The sequence below is a fragment of the Eucalyptus grandis genome, chromosome 4 (genome assembly GCF_016545825.1).
Source record: "Eucalyptus grandis isolate ANBG69807.140 chromosome 4, ASM1654582v1, whole genome shotgun sequence".
Lineage (NCBI taxonomy): Eukaryota > Viridiplantae > Streptophyta > Magnoliopsida > Myrtales > Myrtaceae > Eucalyptus > Eucalyptus grandis.
In genome coordinates, this window is record NC_052615.1 from 4667765 (window position 1) to 4683938 (window position 16174).

The window sequence follows — 16174 nt, forward strand, 5'->3', positions numbered from 1 at the left end:
ATACTCCAATAAGCTCTACCAAAGTCCAACTCTAAGGCCGTGATCAACTTCTCATCTACGATATTGCCACAACCCTTCCATAGGTGGAAGTTTGACGTATTGCCAAGCAGGCACGCATGATCCCTCTCGTGAGGTGACACTTACACTTACCATGGACTCTCCCAAACCTACTGATCACGATGTGGTTTCTACTTTAATTATATGAGTCACTACTGATTAATTATGGGCCAATTAAAAGCCAAATTAGACATAGGAGACCGTTTTATTTCAGAAAATCAAAGATTCGTGGGTTGAGACCTAATTTCACTAGATATGTCTATTGCCCAATTTGACACAAATTTTTTTTTTTTTTTATGAAAACGTTTTACATGTGAGCTTTCTCTTTATTTTCTAATCCTTTTTTCCTAGTAATGAAGCAAATTATAGTTGCTCAAACAATAAACAAATAATAACAAAGCTATTAGAGGACAGGAAAAAATTACTTAAGCTGTAACGGGCATCTTATTGCAACACCTCGGGACAGGACCCCATGAGCAGTTAGTGAATGAGATTGTTTGAATTTTTCAGCTTCCAAGAACAGAAGGAGAGATTGACATAGAAATTTTACTAACAGAAATAAAGTTTAATCAACCATTAATTCTGCGATGGTGATTATTGGAAAGAGAGCAAAACAAATGCCAAACATTGGAAAAAGGATATGAAGATACCACGTTTTCAGAATCATGATCCAGAACTCTGCACAATATAAGAAAATTTTCACCCATCATCTTTTTTTACAAAAGATCAAACAATTTGGCATGTGAACTATTACTACTAATTCTTTTATCCAAAAGCATGATAACTCTTCCGATTACCTTCCTTTTTTAATGAAATATAAGGCTCCGACTATCTCATGGAAAATAAATTACTTGGAATATATTTTCATAATCACTTGTATCGCGGAAAGTAATTAGTCAACTAAAAAAGTTTTCATCAACAGCAATTTACATCTTGACAGTTTTATGAATGATGAAAATATTTTTCATTTACTAATTTTTATAAATGATAGAAGCGATCATTTAAAAAAAATATTAACAATTCATTTCCTGTGAAACAAAATGATTATTGCTTGTTTCTTCCATACAACAAATCATATTCCACACCACTCTCCTCCGAATGAAGCTACCAATTCAATCTCACACACAAAACAAAGAAGGTCAGGGTTTCAGAGAAGATTGAGAGGGACATGATTTGTAACCAGGAGCAAAGTCAGGATCTTCAGGCACGAATTTGTAAGAGACGGCGTAGCTCCCGGGAAATTTCAGAAAATCAGGAAACCGAGTCTGAATCATATCAGCTAACTGTTTAGCATGCACGGAAAAGTTTTCCTTTCCAAATGTAAAGACAAATTTGTCGTAGCTAGGAAAATATACATTGGAGTAAAACAGAGCCACTGCATGAGGATAGACTCCCACTTGCAAAGTGCCGAGAATGCAGAGAAAGTCGAGATAATCGAAATTGGTTGTGGAATCATCTGACGTGATAGGAGAGAGTTGAAAGTACTTTTTACGATCAGGAGAGAACAAGAGAGACCAGTCGAATGACATGACCTGGGAGAAACCAATCGTAGGCTCGAATTCAAGATAGACTCGGTCGTCTTCCTCGTCTTTCTTTCCTTCAGTTCGAACTTCCTTTTGTTTAGTAGGTTGCTCCTCTTGTATGGCTGTTTGCTTTAGTTGCTCGACGTTCGCATCGCATTACCAGCCTCAACATGCAGATCCTTGTGCACAGTTGCCGCGGTCCCATGAGCTGGCAGATTTGTCGCACAACGAAAAGATGAGTGTCGAACAGTTATTTATTTATTTTTTATCTGTTCAATTGATGAAAATATATGAGTGTGTATATGTTCAATTTACTGTTATTTTTTTCAACAGATATATTTTTTTTAAAAAGAATTGGTCATTTATCTGCCATTTGTGCCCAGGACACAACAATAGCCTGTTAAAACCTAACTTCGACTCTCTCATAAGCAAATTGAGCATGACAGACATTTACCCACCAACTTGAGGGGTCTAGAAGAAAATCCTGAATATCTCAAAGATAATCTCGGGATGTGAAATAATTTTTTTTTTAATTTATTTCCTTTTTATTTCTGAATCCTTGGAATTAGGAAATAAACCACTCGAACTGGGAAGTAGGAAAGTCATTCCTATTTTTTGCTATTTCTTGGCTGTCCTAGCCTCTATATCTATGTTATGTTCTTTGTAATAATGATAAGTAATAATAATAAAAATGGTTAATATCTTGAAAAATCCAAACTGGTACATTTGTGACAAATTTACTCCGACTGACCATAAAAAACCATAAACTTGTACATTTATGACAAATTTACCCAAAACTAATTTATTCGATTGCAAAAAACCCCAAATTGGTAAATTTGTGGCAAATATACCATCCATTAAATTGGATTAATACCACAAAAAAATCACAAAAATTGTAAACCATGACAAACGGAGCGTAAAATCCTAAATTGGTATATAAGTCAACTATCACGTGTCATTTAACTTAATAATTTAATAATAAAATTTAACGAAAATCAACAAAGGGTAAATTTTTTACAAGTGTACCAGTTTAGGCTAAATTTGTCAAATGCATATTAGTTTGGGGTTTTTGGTGACCCAAAAGATAATTTGAGGTAAATTTTTCATGAGTGTACCAGTTTAGGGTTTTTCAGGATATTAACCATAATAAAAAAAAAAACTATTTTTTTTTCTTCTTTGAAATATGCAAATATCTCTAACTTCCACCACACCTTTTTATCCAATTGATTCGGAACAACTGGGAGTATTGAATTCTGGGAATGAAGTCAGGACAATATGATCCAAACGAATTAAGTACCAGCTTTTCCATTAACATGAAATATCCAACCGAAAATGTTTAACATTTGGAACTAATACCGAAATTTCCAAAAATGCGAGCACGCGCTCGCTCACGGATTATAGTTACTTTCACAAATTACAGATATGTTCGAGTAAGATTTTTATTGCTGGGAACAATTTGTATATACCAGCAAAAAAAAAAAAAATGTTTCTTTAGGTGGGGCGATGGGGAAATACTTTTCGTAGGAAGTTAATTTGGGATATCACTTTACTGATTAGAGCATTGACACGAGGAATGATCGAGAGTCGCATTCGACTGCAAATTACCAAAAATCCTTAGTTCCACAAAATGGAATAGTGTCACCTCATATGTAGTCACGTCCTTGGTGGAACTTAACAAAGGAATCTCTACAATATCTAACGATTTGAAGTGGATGAATTCGGCTATCAGCTAACAACGCCAAAGCAAGAAGCATCACCATTGATAGGTAGATACTCATGCCCTTTTAGAATCATCGTGTACATTGGGCTTCGCTCAGCATTCGACTTTGCTAAAGTAGCAAATTTTAATGTTGCGGGTACATTCTTTTGTGAAAAATGAGTAATTTTAAAAATATTTTAAAAAAATAAATAAATGGGAAAAATTTAATCACCCACAAAAATAGTTAGATATAGATTGGGGAAAAGTATGAAAAAAATCTTAAACCTATGGCATTGATACAGATTCAATCATAAACTTTTCAATTTTATCAATTTTATCTTAAAAGATTTTTACATTGATACAAACTCAGTTCTTCCAATGATTGAGCTGACATGGGCACTGGCCTCGCCAGCCACTATAGGAAAAGAAGGCCAAGAGGAAGAAGAGGAGAAGGAGAAGGAAAAGGAAAAGGAAAAAAAAAAAAGGGAAAAATTAATAACAAAATAACAATTTATTTAAAAATTATTATGTCAACGTTCACCAGCCGGCTAGTGTCCACATCAATACCAACGGCTAAAATTATCCGGAAGGATTAAATTGGTATCAATGACTATATTTTGAACTAAATTGATTTAATTAAAAGATTTATGACTAAATTGTCACAAATGCCATAAGTTTATGATTTTTATACTTTTTTCCGTATAGATTATTATCTATGATAAACATATTTTCTTTTGACTAATTTTTCTAAATGATATAAATAATAATTTTTCGAAAAATATTTTACAAATTACTCATTTCTGTTGACTAATTTTTTTAAAATGATATAAACATCTTAGACAGATACAAAGTGTCTTGAAAAAAAATAATTATTTTGCGATAATAAGAACTGCAACGTCTGGCATTATACGTAGGTCTACAATGAAAGGAACGAAGTCGTCGGCGGTGGTCCTGAACCAAAACTTACCAGATGGGTCATGAGGGTTGCGATCCTTATTGTCCTCGGGAGGCTCTTGCGCATGGAGAATGCGAAAGCGGCCGCTGAAATTTCGCGACGCCCGTGAGGGAGTCGACTTACCCTTCTGCAAGTCGCCGCCCACGGCCACGTAGGCTCGATCGGCAGCCAGCCGCGGCGGCAATTGACGGCTGCTGGCCACCGTGAGAGCAGAAGCATAAGAGGCACCTTTGTAGGTATTAGCTATAGCAGCGATTGAGAGAAAAGATAGCCTCCTTAAAATACGAAATTCCTAGACAAAAAAAAAAAAAAATCACATAAGTAACAATATTTATAAAAAAAATCCTAATTTAAATAAAATTAATCTTGAAAATATTATTAAAATTAAAATTTCAGATCAAGATTCTAATAACTAGAGCTAATCTTGAAATCTTGGTATCAAGCTCTCTTCTCTTTGATAATGATGATAGATTAAGACTAACCTGTGGTTGCTGGTAAAGATCTCTTTTTCTATCGCAATATGATAGGGCCACCTCTGTGATCAATCACAACCTAGGTAGCATGGACATATGACACGATACACCAACACGTCATTTCTCAAAAATAGAAAATTTCGATATGTTAAGACACATTATTATTAAATAAATATTTTTATTTTTAATTAATTTGATTCAAATTCACAAATAAATAAATAAATAAATAAAAAGAGCTTATAATGAATTTACATTAATAATATTTATAATCTATTCATAGAAAATTTAAAAGACATATTCATAGTTAATGCATACCCATATTTGAGAATAGGTTTTTAACTTTAACAAAAATTATGGATGAGACTAATGACTAATAAATAAATTTATGATATTCTATAATCATTTTAAATTATTATTATGTAACATTCAATATTTTTATTTTTTGAAATCACTTTTAACTCATTTATTTATTTTTATAACAAAAATAACTTTGCTGCTCAAAAGTTATGCCCCTTAAAAACTTCTCAAAAATTATTTTCCTCTCTTTTTCTCTCTAAACTCTCATCCCCCAAAATCATTCCCCTCCCCCATTTCTTTCTCCCCCTATCCCCCAAGCCACCCCAAAATCCCCCATCAGTTTCTTACCTGCTCTCTCTCTTCCTCTTCCCTCACCCCAAAATCCCCCATCAGTTTCTTACCTGCTCTCTCTCTTCCTCTTCCCTCACGGCAGCACCTGCTCCCCACCCCCATCAATCACCCCCATCCCTGCTCCCCTACCCCGGTTTATCTTTGCCCCCACCCTACGACACCCACCTCTCCGGCCCGGTTTCTTTCCATTGTCCCCACCACCCTCCCTCTCTTCTTGCTAAAACCTTAATCACGACACTCTCCCGGTCACCTCATCGCAGTTGCTCGCTGAAGGGCCTCTGGCCCTTCCTCTTTCGCAGCTGTAGCCTCGCCGCCGACTCTCCATCGCAGCGTTGCAATTGTGGCCTTTTGGATCACCTCAATCTATGCTCTTCCTTTGGCCCTCCCTTGCCATCGCGTCCTCGCCTCCATTCTCCATCGTCTTCTTCAATGATCCTCTCTCTCGGACATGTGCGTTGGAACGTGTCGAGAAAAGTTGACCACGTGTTAGAAACTCAGACACGTGTTGATTGCGTGTCCGAACATGTCCAAGCATGTCACACACGACATGGATGCTCCGACAACGTATCCATGCTTCATAGATCACAACCATTTTAACAAGCAATTACTTATCAATCACGGCCGATGATCTCCTACTAATGCATAGGTTTTTAAAAATTTCCACATTAAATGAACATAAAATAGAAATTTTGTGATGATATCTTCTTTATATATGTTTTTTTTTTAATAACTTTAGACTCAATAAGATGTACAACTGTAGAGATGACAAATAAGCTGAATGTGGCTTTGTTTTTTTTTTTTTTTTTGGTTGAAACGAGTGCGAAAAACCATGAAAAAAAGAAACGGTCCGTCAAGAGAAAAACAAACACTTGGATTAAAAAGAAAAGTGAAGCAAGGTGTTTTGCTGTCGAAGAAACAGAAATGTAAGTTTCGATTTATTTTATTATTTGATAAATTTTTTTAGAAGGCATTATAACTTTCGAATATCCTCATGGAGAATGTGGATGAATTGTCAAGGGCAAATTAGCCCAATAAATATAGAATGACAAACACCGCAAAAACTCCAAATTATGCCTATTAATTATTATGACACAAATACCTTTAACAACCTATAAACTTACTTATTGTGACACAAATACCTTAATTTTTTTTGTATCACAAAAAAATTCCAAACTTATATATGTGCGATATACATACCCTCTATTTCAATTCCATTAATGGTATATTTGTCATATTAGTATATATTCAAGATTTTTTTTTATATGGAACAAGTTTCGGGTATTTGTGTCACTGTAAACAAGTATACGATTTTAGGTAATAAAAATGAAATCTGAGATATTTATATTACAATGAGCATAATTTGGATTTTTAAGATATCAATTCAAAACAGAAAAATTAGAGAAGTTGTGGAAGAAAAGTTTTTTTTGGTTGTAGAAATTTTCCATCGACTTTATGTAAAATTTGTTAAATTCATAAACACTTAAAAACCAATTAAAATATGGAAGTACTAAGATATAGAATCGTACAAAATAGGGTTTCATATCTTTTCGGAAGCTAAACTATATTTTTTCCCCATTTTCAAATTTCAGAAGGAAAAAACTTATTGGTACGAGGTAGACGCAGACAAAAAAGGTCCCGAATTCTGTCCATCCTCCATCCTCAAGACTTGCCCAGATTGAATTTGCTGAAAACCTAAAAATTCGATTTTTAGTCAACTAAACGACTAGAAAATCGAGTCCCCTTTGTTGGAGAAAGCATTTGATTTGATCTTTGACTCCAATTCTAATCACATAGATTGCAGATTAATTGATTCAGTCAATTCATGAAAATATTCTAATTCAAGAATAAAATAGGAAGATGATATCGTATATATTCTTTTCGAATTTTTTTAGTACTATAAACACATGAATATACATGTACAAACACATCGTTGAGAAATATAGTCACATTTTATCCAAACTTCTCTTCTTTTCTTTATCAATTTCTCTGACCCTTTTGCCCCAGTTGAATTGCTAAAATCCTAGCGAGAAGGGGCTGATGCCTGTATTAATCGTTGGACCTCAGCAAGTCCCTGAAAAGGCTTACTTTCGGTGAAATATGATATAATTGGAGGGTATCCTTTTTTTTTTAGAAGAAAAATGTACAAGGGGGCCAAAGTTGTCTTCTTTCTTTTCAATTTCTGTCACCCTTTTGCCCCCAAATTGAATTTGCTAAAACCCTAGCCAGGAGGGGTTTATGCCTATGCTGGCTGCTGAGGAGGGATCATCCCTCTCTCCTCCTTCTCTCTCTCTCTCTCTCAGGTTGCCGCTCTGCACAGTACAGTCCCTGAAGTCCGTTCATTTCAATCGACCCTTCGCAATTCATCGGCGGATTCTCCATCGTCTCGCCATCTATGCACCGAAAGGTGAGACCTTTCCCTCGGAACACCCATATCTGCGACAACCCATCATGCTAAAGAAGTGCGTCAGCGCTCGCCATCGATTCTTCAGCTCGAGGAGAGCGGTTTCGACGTGTGCCCTCCGAGCGGAGCCTCCGGCTTCTGTGGCTCCCGGCAATTCGGCCGATCATGGGTCCTTGACTCTGTCTTTGCTGGAGCAGCTCATTCGGCGGGGGCAGTTCTCGTCCGCGCGGAGCGTGGTTCGGCGGATGATAATTCGTGCTCCGTCGGCTCCTGATGCGGTCTCGGCAGTCAATTATCTGGCTTCGCGAGGATTGGACCTCGACTTGAATAGCTGCGGCGCGCTCCTGCGGAAGCTCGTGCAGTGTGGTGAGTACCGGTTGGCTGAGGCGTGGTATAATGAGAACGTTGTCGATAGAGGCATCGTTCCTGATTCTTGTATGATGGATCCTATGATTGTTTGCTTGTGTAAGTTGGGGAAACTCGGTGAGGCAAAGAGGGAGTTTGATAGGTGTGTTGAGTTGGGTGCATTACCAAATGTGCAAGCTTGTGATGCAATTTTTCGAGAACTTTGTGCGCGAGGAATGGCTTTGGAAGCGTTTGATTTCTTTGTGGGATTGATTGGTGCAGGGGTCAGTATGAGGATTGGTTGTTATAATCAGTTGATAGACGCATTGTGTTTGAAGGGATACATGGATGAAGCAGTTAAAGTATTCTGCTTGCAGCAGGAGATCACGGAGCTTCCCCCGACACTCCATCAGTATAAATCACTGTTTTATGGTCTTTGTAAGAGAGGGCGGATTGTGGAGGCGGAGCAACTATCGATAGAGATGGAAGCACAGGGCTTTTTTGTTGATAAAGTTATGTATAACTGTCTAATTTTTGGGTATAGCAAGGATAGGAAAATGAAGATGGCAGTGAGGATTTTCTTTAGGATGCTGAAACTGGGTTGTGAGGTAGATGATCATACCTTTAACACATTAATTTATGGGTTCATGAAGTGGGGTATATTTGATAAAGGCTGGGCAATGTACAAACAAATGGTGGACTCTGGAATACAGCCTACTGTGGTCACTTACCACATCATGATAAGCAACTATTGCAGAGAAGGGGAAGTGGACTGTGCATTGCAGCTGTTAAATGAGATGCTTGTCTGCGATATAACTCCTAGTGTGCACTCTTATACAACTTTGATTGCTTCACTTTACAAGAAAGACAAGTTGACTGAAGCAGATGAATTGTGCAAAAGGATGTTGGACAATGGGGTTCTCCCTGACCCTATTTTTTTCCTTGTTGTCATAAGGATGCACCCGAGAGGGTGTGAACTTCAGCTTGCTTATATGATGTTGCAAGCTATTGGCAATTCTGTGTCCTTAGCTTCTAATACTTGGGATGACAGCATGGATTTTGGGCAAAACATTGAGCATCTACTTGAGGGAATCGCAAGAAAGGATTTGAATCTGGCCAGTATTGCTTTTGCTATTTGCATTAGTGCTTTATGTGAGAGAGGAGATATTGATGCTGCTATTCTCCTTGTGGATAAAGCAGATAGTGTTGGATGCCAACTGATGCTTTTTACATATAATTCACTTATCAAGTGTCTATGCTACAAAGGGCTATTTGAGGAAGCTGAATCCCTCCATGATCTAATACAAGACAGGGGTATAGTTCCAGACTTGGAAACTTACCTAATAATGATAAATGGTTATTGCAAGCAAGGGAATTTGCAGTCAGCTTATCGCGTCATGGACCAAATTAGTGAGAGAGGACTGAAGCCCAATGTCGCCATGTATGACTGCATTATAGGTTCTCTAAGCAGTATAAAGAGAATTTCTGAGGCAGAAGACCTTTTCAAGAGAATGCTTGAGGATGGCGTGGATCCTGATGAGACTATATACATGACGATGATAAATGCTTATGCCAGAAGTGGAAGACTTCTTGAAGCTAGCGAATTGTTTGATAAAATGATAGATAATTTTATCAAGCCAACTTCATATTCCTATACTGCACTTATAAATGGCTTGGTAAAGAGAGATATGACTGAGAAGGGGTGCATATACCTTGATAAGATGATTGGAGATGGTTATGAGCCAAATAACGTGCTCTATACCTCCCTTATTGGCCATTATTTAAGAGGAGGAGAGTTTAAATTTGCCTTTATGCTAGTTGATTTGATGTACAAAAACCAGATCAAATGTGATCTCGTCACCTATATTGTTGTGTTACGGGGTGTATGCAGACATATCAGTGGCATAAAGCATAAATGGGGCATCACAAGTAGAGCATCTTATAAAGCAAGAAAAATGCTGTTTGATTTGCTACAGAGTAGGAGTTTGGCAACAATTGATAGAAACCTTAAAGTTCCTGTAAATTTGCCAGAAGCAATGAAGCACTTTGCATTGAATCTGTTCAAGAAAATTAAGGATAGTGAATTTATGCCAAATCTATTCCTATATAATGGCTTAATATCTGGTTTTTGCCGAGCGAACATGATTGAGGATGCCTATCACCATGTTGAGTTGATGCAAAGAGAGGGGTTACAACCCAATCAGGTGACTTATACAATTCTGATAGGGGAGCACATAAATCGAGGTGAAATTGATAGTGCTGTTGGCTTATTCAACAAGATGAATGCTGATGGTTGTCTTCCGGATGGACTTGCATACAATAGGTTAGTGAGAGGCCTTTGTAGTTGTGGAAGGCTGTTGGATGGGTTATCGCTTGTTTATGCAATGCATAAGAGGGGTTTATTTCCGAGTAAGTTGTCTTATAATTGTTTATTGAACCAACTTTGCTCAAGCGGATTGAATATTCATGCCTTCAAGATATTTGAAGAAATGCTTACCCATAACATCATTCCGAGCGTTCGCTGCTCTAATTTGCTGCATTCCAACTTATGTGTAAGTGGGAGGTGGCATGAAGCTCAAATAATCCACCATTTGATGCATAAAGAGGAAAATGTCTCTGGACAACTCAATGAGAAGGTTTTTGGTTGACTCATGCTATAGATAAGGAGATCTCCATTTGGCTATCTATGAGAAAACAAATGGTTTTGTTATGGGGGAACTTTACTGGAAGTTGGTATTACTATATCCTTGGTCCTTCTTTATCAGTTGTCATTTCAATTGGCAATCTTAATCATTGGAAAAGTTAGAAACTCATTGCTAAGGGCCATCTCACCCTCTTACCAGAGAGGAGGAAGCTCTTCTTGCACTTCTCTGCACATGTGAAAGACATGGTTGTGCTGCTTTTGACTATTTGGTAAGTCGATCTTTGAACTTCCTCTATCATGTTATTTTTACCATATGTATCATGAGTTGCTTTTTTAGTTAACCATCAAACCGGGACATGCTATAACTAATTTTGCTGATATGCCACTGATAGATATCATTAACAATGGTTGCCACTTGAGGCTTCACAATGTGGCTCTAAGGAAAAGTTAAACGTACATGATCTACCATCATGTTGCAGACTGCAAAGAATCTGATTTTTTACCTGACTACTATCAGTGTGAAGCAACTGTACCATCGTCATCAACCACCCAAATGTACCTTCATGTATCTATTTCATGATATGGGGACATAAATCATGATGGTTCACTTAGCCGAGGGGTTTACTTGCATAATTGATGGATTTACCTAATTTAATCACTGTCTCTAATAGAAAAGTTCATGCATTATTTTTTTTACGCAAATCATACGTGTGTCCCTGTGTTCATAATCCTTGGTGGAAATGCAAGGTCTAGAGTGCATCTCAAATCAAGTCCTACCCCAGCCTCCAGAATGATTAGTTCTTGAAGGACAGAGTTTGACCTTCTGCTAACTTAGTCATATGTTGCATATTGATGGTCTTGTATGTCAGTTGACAATTTGCATCTCATATTGAAATTTTTCATTAGGCACACATGTACTTTTTCTACATGATTTTGTTGGCAAAAGAATGATAAACTGATTTCTTTACCCTTTTTCTGATCCTTGTGATCTGGCTTAATGTATTTTAAGGTGGATGTTGCTGTGGAAGCATTTGGATTCTAGACAATAAGCACTTTACACAGTAACTCAGCAAATGGTAAGTAAATTCTATTTGCAAGTCTTTTTAAAAAATCAGAGATTTAAGAATTATTGGATGGAACATTTACTTCAGTTTTCATGTCAAGTCACTCGTTGTTTACTTAATGCTACTGCAGTTGTGGAGTTGTTTGAGCTTCTTTGGCTGCTTGAGTTGGTAGTCATGCTGAGTTAACTGATGCATTGCCTTTTAGTGCATTATGGGAAGTGAACGGAAGAGAAAAGCATGCGAGTGTGGCATCTGAGAATCAGTAATTCATCTCATGTATGATTTCTGCCCATCATACAATTCCAGAATGCTTTTTGCAGCATTGTCATTTAAAGAAAAGGTTAGCTTCCATTTTCATCATCTGTTATTGGAGGGGGAAAATGTCAAATGTCACTAATTCCTTCAATATACTGAGGTTCTGTTTGAAAATTTAATTTTACTGTTGAATTTTTTTTTGCTTGGTTTACCACACTCTAGAGCAGTTTGCTAGTACGTAAGATCATGGTGATCATGCTGTGTCCAAATAGAGATAAGCAAAAAGAGAACACTTGAGCTTTGGCTCACCTCATGCCTCATTCCCTAAGACACACATGTACTTTAATTGTACGCATGCATGCACTCACACATGCACTGTTGCATATGCTCACACTGTCAAATGGAGGTCTGCTGCCTGATGAAGGTCGTTAAAATATTCTCTCTTGTTGGACAAAACTTCTCATCTGCCAATGACTATCTTATTGATATATTTATATCTCCACTTGCCAATTTGTATTTTCTTGCAGTGTTGATGTCATTATTTTTCTTTTAAGAGCTAAAATTGAGCAAGTCATATGGATATCTATCACTCTTGATAGCAGGTCCTAGCAGTTAATTTGAAATTTCCTCCCGGTCCAGTAATCCATTGTACATCTAATTAAAATGTCATTGTAAATGTACTGAATCAGCTGGATGAGACCTCCTCATGGCATGGTGGGTTTCCATGGAATTGTGTTCCTATAGTTTGGACCCCTTTCTTTGGTGAGAAAAAGAACCACTTTGGGTCAGTGATGGACTGGCCAGAATTGAACGTGGCATAACTCGGGGCAAGATGGTATTCGTGGGGCAATTTGTCTGATCCCTAACATCGAGGTGGACCTATTGATTTCAAGTGAAGGATTGGGTCACAGCTACCGTTACTTTCCATTTCTGGATCTGCAAGAGTATCAGGTAGTTTGGATTTGGTCTGGTAATCAAAGTTTTCATGAAAATTTACTAAATTTAATTGCACTGGCTTTAATCTTGCTTTATGTGTTTCTGGGTTATTGTTAGAGTGTTTCTCAACGCCTAATAAATGTTTGGGTATGTCTATGTTGCCCCGTGGCACTGTGCCTCCTGGTCCTTGGTACTGCTAAATTCTTTTGTTTTCACCAGTCCATTGAAATGTGCTCTTTTCATTGAAAATATATGTAGAGTGTGATTATTATTTTAAAATTTTTTAAGGCACTTTATATTGGACTACAACAATCAAACTAATTTATGACAGCCTATGAAAACCGGGGCACCACAGAAACGCCGTAAATTTTGATACTTAGCTTAGTAGAATTCTGACGCAAGTCTGCTTTATGATTTTCAAAAGGGCATATGGATCTGCTTTATCATTGATGATTGTTATGAGAATGGTTTGTTACTCTCATTAGGATTTTTAGCTGACAAGCTAAATTCTTCCTCTATGCATCATTCAAGATTTTGCTTATTCATTCCATGGAGACCCACAAACATATGTAGCACAGTTCAATCTTGTTGAACTGATAAATGGTAATTTGTGGTTCTATGGATCTCATGACCTTTTCTCTTATTAGTGCCTCTAATCAGTGAGGTGATCTCGAAAATGATATTCTTTTGAGTAGTATTCTCCTCTGTGACCCTGTCCAATGAAATATATCCGAGTATTATCTATTCGACTCCATCAAGCTGTTGGTGGCCATGTAATTTTTCATGTGAAAATAACTCAAGAGGATAATCTTATGTTTCACTGGTATGGGTGGGCATGTGCTTGCTTTTCAATTTCTAGTTTACCTCCTAGTGCCATGGTCTCTAATGTGGTGCATTAATAAAATGAGTGTGGGAGGACCAATGACTGATTAGCTGTGGATGGAACATGATTTTCAAAGTATGCGGCTTTGCTAGTAGTCCTTTCTGTACAAGTTAGCATTAGCTTAAAGTTTTCTGCTCTGTAATTGTTCCCCAACTTGCTGAAATTTCAGGTGAATCAATTGTATTGTTACGGCGTCAAGACTCCTGAAGAACTTGCAAGGCCGAATGCAAAGTCGAACAAGATCCTGGTGGGCACATTTCATTTGTAAACCGAGCAGAGGTTCATTTTTTCCTGAATTTTGTCTTCCTCTTTATTAGCTATTGTTTGCGTGAGATTTTTTTTCTTTCTTCCATTGTGATGAAGTAGAGAAGACAAGACAATGACGAACTGTGGAGTTTAAGATCTTTCAACATGGTAGATGGATATTTCATGTTTCTAGAGGAGTATGTGACTGATTTGGACCAGATCGTTTTCTGACTTTAGTGCCCAGAATTAAAGTGACTGCCGGTTTGTTCCGAGTGAATGCCCTGTTTGTTCCTTGGAAAATATCTTTCAGGAAAATGTTTTTCAAAATCTCTAGCGTTCGTTTCACGGAAAAATGTGAAAAATGAATTAATCAGGGAAAACATTTTCCGTCACTAGGAAAAGTCCTTTAAAATAGGTCTCTCTCCCTTATGTCACTTTTTTTTTTTTTAATTCAAAATTTCAATTATTTTTTTTTTGAACTTTTTCTTGCACAAAATGACCATCAACCTGAACATGCTTAGTTCGCTCATGGAAAACTATATTAGATGCAATATGAATAGCGGATTGATTATCACAATACATCACTGATGGATTTGACAGTGACATTCCAATCTCTAATAGTAACATTCTTAACCATAGTATTTCACTTGTCACATGTGCCATAGCACGATATTCACCTTCAGTGCTTGATTGAGAAATTCCATGTTTCTTGCTTTTCAATGCAATTAAATTACCCCTAAGAAATGTACAATAGCCTAAAGTAAATCTCCTATCCACAAGACATCCAACCCAATCGGCATCAGAGAAGAGAAGCCTGTAGTGTTTAGATGACCATAATTCTTGAACTGTAGTCCTTTACTTGGTGCTCTCTTCAAATATTTGACAATTCGGAGTACAACATCCCAATGAGTGGTATGAGGAGAACTTATGAACTGACTTGCTACACTAACCGCAAAGGATATATAAGATCTTGTGATAGTAAGATAGTTTAACTTACCAACTAATTTTCAATACTTTGCTGGATCATGTGGTAATTCTCCATATTTTGCATCAAGTTTCATGTTGGGATTCATAGGGGTATTGATTGGCTTTACTCCAAGAAATCCAACATTGCCAAAGATGTCCTATACATACTTTTGTTGCGATAAATTGATACCGGCATGTGAATATGATACTTCAATACCAAGAAAGTATCGAAGATGTCCCAAATCTTTAATATTGAATTCTTTATGCAGAAATTGCTTAAGTTTTTTAATACCACCTGAATCACTACTAGTAATGATGATTTTATCCACACATACAACTAGAAGGATACAACCGGTTGAAGACACGGAGTTGAAGACACAAAGCTGAAAACTGAATGATTTACTTGACACCGCTTTAATCCAAATTTGATAACCGCATCACTAAATCTATCAAACCAAGCATGAGGAGATCGTTTAAGTCCATACAAAACTTTATGTAAACAACGTACCACATTCTCCCCTCGAGCAATAAACCCAGGTGGTTGCTCCATGTAGACCTCCTTCGCCAGATCACCATGTAAAAAGGCATTTTCAACATCCAATAAATGAAGGATCTAGCCAAATTGTACAGTCAATGAAATAAAGATACGGATAGAGGGAATTTTAGCCACGGGAGAGAATGTGTCATTTTTAGTCGACACCATAAGTTTGAGTATATCTCTTCACAACTAACCGTGCCTTCAATTGATCAAGAGTACCATTTGGGTGAATTTTAATGATGAAAACCCAACGACAATCAACATGTTACTTATCAATAGGTAAGGAAGTAAGCTGCCAAGTTTTGTTCAGAATTAGTGCATGCATTTCATCTTCCATGGCACGACGCCAACCCGGATGAGCAAGAGCTTTAGCAACATTGCTAGGCACAGAAACATAAGACAACGATGAGACAAAGGTAGAGAAGGTAGGAGATAAAACGATCATAAGACAAACAATTTGAAATAGGATGATGCGTACTAACATAATCCAAAAGACTAGAATATGGAGAATAACGATCAATAGGACGACCAACACAAGAAT

At 37.1% G+C, this 16174-nt stretch overlaps 1 protein-coding gene across 4 annotated transcripts; it reads left to right on the forward strand.

Annotated features, from left to right (window-relative positions):
* Positions 1-7532: 7532 nt before the first annotated feature.
* LOC104440733 (pentatricopeptide repeat-containing protein At5g62370) lies at positions 7533-14398 on the forward strand. Of its 4 annotated transcripts, none has more exons than XM_010053685.3 (5): positions 7533-11014; positions 11755-11821; positions 11940-12149; positions 12754-13015; positions 14053-14398. In XM_010053685.3, exon 1 carries the CDS (start codon positions 7591-7593, stop codon positions 10747-10749), a length of 3159 nt encoding a protein of 1052 aa, XP_010051987.2. In that variant the 5' UTR covers positions 7533-7590; the 3' UTR covers positions 10750-11014; positions 11755-11821; positions 11940-12149; positions 12754-13015; positions 14053-14398. The 4 variants fall into 4 exon arrangements, with proteins under 4 accessions (XP_010051987.2, XP_039167446.1, XP_010051988.2 ...); XM_039311512.1 differs by having other exon boundaries at positions 11940-12085; XM_010053686.3 differs by having other exon boundaries at positions 12015-12149.
* The last annotated feature ends 1776 nt before the right edge of the window (positions 14399-16174 follow it).

What these genes read in the sequence shown, in the direction of transcription:
- LOC104440733 (XM_010053685.3), top strand. Translation starts at nt 7,591, where the DNA reads ATGCCTATGCTGGCTGCTGAGGAGGGATCATCCCTCTCTCCTCCTTCT.